Raw genomic sequence first — 5,801 nt, 5'->3', positions numbered from 1 at the left:
TAGTAAAAGATAACGGAAACTTACGAAGTCAAGTAAAATAAACTCTATTTAAATGCATATATATCCACCCTTTTTAGTCCTAAGAATGAGCTTAAATTCTCTGCTCAACAAGGATAGATGTAACCATCTCCTGAAACACCTTTCCATTTGATGGCTAGGCAAGATAGTCAAGAAAAAAACTAATGTACAAGTTTTTTTCTCCCCTTTTGCTTTTTTTTTTTTTAACATTATCACATTCTGAGCCATATTTTTCTGTAGACATTTCACTGACAGGAAGGATGTGCACCGGGCTAAGTTATCAGCCAGGCAAGTGAAGCAGTGCACTGTCTCAGAAAGTGATACAGAAATACAGAGATACAGAGATATAAAGCTACTGCACTTGCTTTGTTGTGCTGTAAACAATATTTACCTTATTCCAAGGCAAATTTATGTTGAAACCTTTTCCTTTTCCCAGACCCACAGCATCATAGTCAGATTCTTTGAGTGATGGCCAGAATTCCTGATGTTCATAGCGATGCCAGGAAAAGTACAAGACACTGAAAATCATAATTAAAAAAGCCAAAAAAAAAAACCCAACTTGACAAAAGGATTCTGGGCATTACTTTATATCCTGAACAAAGTGATTGTACTGACTGAAAGCAAGAAAATAAAACTGTCCTTTCTCCTCAGTTCTCTTGAAGGACCTGAACTGTGAAAATTGGTACAGTAGATTCTATGTCAAAATTAACCTAAAATTAAGCTCCTGAAAATGTTATATGCAAACACTCCATAAGGATCAAAGACAGGAATTTTCAGAAACAGCAGTCTTGTTTCTAGAACCGACTTAAGTGGCTTTTCCAAAACAATGTGAAGTTAATGTATTTTATCCAACTACTACTTGAAGAACTGAGAGATTCATGAACATAGATAACAGATGTATTACCTGAGTAATGCAGCTCGTTTTGGTTTTATTACTCTTTAAAGTAGAACAGATCTATGTATTTCCCTTTTTTTGCGTTAGATTTTTCCCCTCCCCTACTTTATTACAAGTAAAAAACAGAGTGGCTAACATAGCAAGATTGTAGTTTTAGAAATTTAAGACAACTTACTCTCTACAGAAGCAAGCAACCCTTAAACAGCTAATACTGAAAGAAAATCAAAACCCTTCAAACCTTGGGTCTTCTTCAAATATATACTGAATTCCTTGCCCATGGTGCACATCCCAGTCAACAATTAGGATTCTGCATAGATCAGTAAAAGAAAACATTGAGTGGAAGAACCACAGCATCTCAATCCACAGAAGGTACAGATGAAAACATTTTTCTGAATCAAAAGGTACAGGACACCCAAGAAGCTCTAGACATTAATCTAAACCAGTACAATGTCAAACTGTTACCTAAATTCCATATTGGGTCTGAAAAGCTTCTCCAGAGTTAGCTGTGCACTCACCTCTGTAGACCATATTTCAGTTTTGCATATTCTGCTGCAATAGCAACATTGTTGAACAGACAGAACCCATTAGCTGCATTCCTCTGGCTGTGGTGACCTGGAGGCCTGAACCAAAGTTTTATAAAGTTACTTACAAGAAAATAAATTTTGCTAAGAAGTGAAAGCTTTCTCACATATTCCCTTACCTTACTAATGCCATTCCATTGTGCACTTTCCCTGACATCACAGCATCCACCAGCTGCAGAGTTGCTCCTACTGCTAGTCTGGCACAGCGGTAAGTGCTCTGAGAAACAGAAACTCATAGCTGTCAATTACTCATCAACTTAAACCAGTCACACATGACATGCTTTAGCACTCCAACAGCAAATTGCCTTGACGTAATTCTACCCAACTGAAGCTGAATGCAAATACTTGAAACAGAAATTTACAACACAGATTCCAATGTGCTTTCTACTAGGATCACCTGTGATCACCATATCCTTCATAAGGATGTTCTCTGTGGAGTAGTTAAGAAACACGGGACAGACATACTGAACTGACTAGTGGAATAACAAAATGTCTTTGAAAATAAGTAATGAAACCCTACAGAATCAAAACATGGAAGAGCATCTCCATTACCTGGCACAATATTTCAGAGCAGCTGTTACCAAACTGTGATTTGTGGGTCACTAATAGTCTATGGTGACAGTAAGTGACAAAAACAGAGCTAAAATTTGAGTAGTGCACTATACTGACATGATACAATTACAGAATAGATGACAAGGACACAACCAATTTAAACTACAGCATCGTACTGAACTTGAAACAGGTAACAATAATATCATAAATAAATGTGAAACTACTTAAATAGCAAAAAATGTACTGTTATTTTTTCCCTTACTTAGAAAAGTGTTACTCAGATGCAATAAGGCAAATACTTGTAACTCCCAGAGGATACAGTTTAACTTACACACCGGATGAAAGAAAAAAGCATCGTAATTTTCAGAGACTCTTTTCAGTTCCTCCTCATTCATTGTCTGAGTGCTTTTCGCCACTTCCAAGTGCTCTGAACTGCAGAGGAGAGATTAACACAACAATTAACAAAGCAACTATAGACTTGGGTTGTTTTTTGGGGTTTTTTTTTTTAATGCAGAATGCAATAAGTAGTAGCAGAATAGATGTTAAAATGGGCTGTGAGACTTTACAAGTCCAGTAGGTACTCTGGAAAGCTAGTTGCAGGATATAGTGAAAAAAGTTAGGAGTGCTATAAAAACAAGGGTTCTTGAATGTCTTAAGTGTATGACATTTTTCTCCCTGATGAGAGCAATTAGTCTTCCAAAAAAAATAGACTCTTTGCTCATCATGCAGCAATCTATTTTGTAATCCTCTCTACATACAGATACCATCTCAATGAGATTCTGACAGTCATCAGAGTGTGAATTACAACTCTGAGAATGTGCCTCTAGTCCTGCCTTGCTGTACGAAAAACAACTATTTGATCTACTAACTCCCTCTTTTCACTGGTTCAAGAGTGCAATAAATACTAAGGCATTAGCATCAATGTTCCACCAATTCTCTGTCACTGATCTCCTGCTCCGGTGTAGTAAACTGGAAATGGAGGCTGATGGCATCTCCTCTCCCTACTGTGTCCTAATCCAGGATACAATGACCATATACACATTCCTCTGGGTGGACAACACTGAAGTAATCAGAATTTCACAACAAAATGAAACATGCTAGTGTTGCCTAATGAAAATAAACAGTGGCTTTAAAATAAAGGCATTAACAGGACTAAAACCATACGAACATGACTGACTGTATAGTTACTAGTTTAACTTCAGCAGCAGCCTCGATAGTAACTGTGAACATAAAACATTTTTATAAAAGTTATAAACTTGTTTTAATCTAAAAGTGTTTCAGAGAGGAAAGAGCTCTATTATCTCTAGCTTACCTATGGAAACCAAGACAAGACTTTGTGAAGTGATTTGCCCCAGTCATCCGGCAGGAGCAAATCAACTGGAAATAGTGATCAAGCCTCTTTCATACCCAATCAGCAATGTATTTATCATGAAAACAAATTGTATTGGTACACAGCACTAATTGTATTCTTACTAACATGTTTTTAGGAAAAATACTGTTCTGGAACCTGAAAATTCAACCACAACTTGGGATCAAGCTATGGTACTGGTGTCACAGTACCACAGGTATCTGGGCCCTGAGTTGCATCCCTTCCCTCCTGGGGTTGCAAAGTTTTTCTGCTTGGTTCACTCTATCCCAAAGATGCTTGGAAGAAAGGGGAGATTATTATCTCTCTAAAGAAATACCCGTTTTTCTACACTTTTCAAAGTCTTGTCCTAATTTTTTTTAGAAGTCTACTTTTATTCCTATCTATAAATCAGCATTCATTGCTTAAGATCCAAAAGAGTGAGAATGGATTTAAATGAGTAGCAGATTCATAATTCAGCACCTACACCATACTCATTATTTATCTAACTTTGAGTGTGACACATTTCCCATTGAAACTCATGGACATCATTGAATTTTGGAGCAACCCTTTTCCAATGGATCAAAATACAACCCAGAGGTATAGGATCTGCTGTTACATTGAACTAATCTGAATAGCAATGAAAGTTAAATTTCAGACCTGTGAACCAGCAGGATCTCCTCCTCACTGCCCAGTCTGGAAGGCACATGGACACATCTCTCCACAACATGGTAACACTTAAGTTGTTCATACGAGGACGAAAGTCTTTCTGGCACTTCAATATCACAAATGGGACTAAAAATAAGCAATAATCATATTACTATAATACTATACCAGCACAGCTAACAAATGCACTTCATAAAGCCTAGCTTTCAACTTCCCATTGTAAGAAGATTCATTACCCTCACAGAGGGACACATGAGAGTAAAGGAAAAACAAAATCTTTAAATACTTTTTGGTTTGGAACTGAGCTAGAAATTGATTCTAAAATATGTAAGGAGAAAAAAGTCTTTAAAAAACCCTGCAACACAATAACATAATTTTTTGTTTCCTCCCTCACTGCTAAAAGTCACAATGCTTAACTACAGATACAGGAATGCTGAAATTGAAAGCTGTAGATTACAATGAAGGTGAACAGAGGAGAAGCAGCTTTGGAAGAGAAGACAACAATATCTCCTTCTTTGCAGTTACTATGAGCACTGCAACGGAACTGGTCGAATTTATGTAAATTTCAACAAGTGACATGTACCAACTTCTAACTGGATTTGACAGGTTTCAGCTGAGTGAGTATATCTACATACTTGTTTCCAGATCAATGATACTTTATCTTTATAAACAATTTAATTAGCTTAAAACACTTCATTTAGAGGGGCTACACAGATGGCTAACTCTAACACTTCTTGTTAAGGCCTCCCATACTAGAGGCCTACAGCCTCTCAATTCCAGCTTCAGATTATCATTACAGTATCTACACACAAATAGGGAATAACTTTTTTTCTCCAAAAAGAAAGACTTTCTATTTACTAGGAAAATTACACTAGTACAGTGTACACTGGTACACTAGTACACACAGTACTAGCACTAGGTACTTCCTATTAAATTTACAAAAAAGGCATTTCTTTGGTACTTCTCTCAGAAGTCCTAATAAGAATCTATTCATAAAAATAAAGGCAGTGACTTACTCACTCCAAAGTAGTTTATGAGTGGTCATCTCCTCGTCATAAACCAGCGCTGTTCCTGAAGCCATTGCCACAGACTGAGCAAAACAAAAATGCCAAGCCATATGTTTCAGGTAAGAAGCAAACTTAACCTTAGAACAGTTAGCATACTGATCATGTGGGTTAGGATATTAATCATGTGGCCACTGTAATATTTCACTTTTTTTTATATTGTCACTTCATTAGTTCCCTGCAGACCAACAGGAAAACATGTAAAGTTTATATATTGACTCTTGTAATGTGTCTGAAAATGAAGAGACCTTTCAGTATTTTAGGGATCTAATTTATATTCCAATTAAGCCATGTTACATTCGAGATGGTCACACAAGAATGAAAGTTTCAAAACCTGCATTTAGCCTATGCTCTCAGGTGTCCCCTCTGAGATGCTGTCAGCTCGGGCACTGTAAAATGATGACCAGTATCAAATCTTCTTTTGACTAGGGCCAACCATATCTGCTTGCACGACAATAATGCACTTCAGACTTTGTACTTACAGCATGAAATCAAACAAAAGCCTTCAGGACTCCACTGACAGGAGGGAGGCAGCAGTGCAATGCTAATGGCACCGACCTCCACACTGGATACAGACAGAATTCACAGCCGTCCGAGTTCCGAACCTTGGCACTGGTACTGCTGGAGCAGGGGAAGGGTCGCACCACCTCCCCGAGCCCCCCAGCCCCCCCCAGCCCAGG

The 5,801-nt window shown here is 37.7% G+C and overlaps 1 protein-coding gene across 1 annotated transcript in view; it reads right to left on the bottom strand.

The window, feature by feature from the left end:
* HDAC10 (histone deacetylase 10) overlaps positions 1-5,138 on the bottom strand; it is a gene marked incomplete at its 3' end in the record, with an annotated part of 16,897 nt that extends 11,759 nt beyond the window's left edge. Inside the window, exons 1-7 of the mRNA XM_009084200.1 lie at positions 5,074-5,138; positions 4,052-4,186; positions 2,382-2,478; positions 1,614-1,711; positions 1,429-1,533; positions 1,152-1,220; positions 410-536 (exon numbers count right to left, since the gene is read on the bottom strand). Of these exons, the coding sequence (XP_009082448.1) occupies positions 410-536; positions 1,152-1,220; positions 1,429-1,533; positions 1,614-1,711; positions 2,382-2,478; positions 4,052-4,186; positions 5,074-5,138 (696 nt within the window). The remainder of the gene's footprint in view (positions 1-409; positions 537-1,151; positions 1,221-1,428; positions 1,534-1,613; positions 1,712-2,381; positions 2,479-4,051; positions 4,187-5,073) is intronic.
* Between the last annotated feature and the right edge of the window lie 663 nt (positions 5,139-5,801).

Source organism: Acanthisitta chloris, unplaced genomic scaffold (assembly GCF_000695815.1).
Source record: "Acanthisitta chloris isolate BGI_N310 unplaced genomic scaffold, ASM69581v1 scaffold43551, whole genome shotgun sequence".
Lineage (NCBI taxonomy): Eukaryota > Metazoa > Chordata > Aves > Passeriformes > Acanthisittidae > Acanthisitta > Acanthisitta chloris.
The sequence above is the reverse complement of the archived record's forward strand: the minus strand, read 5'-3'. Positions and strand labels throughout refer to the sequence as shown.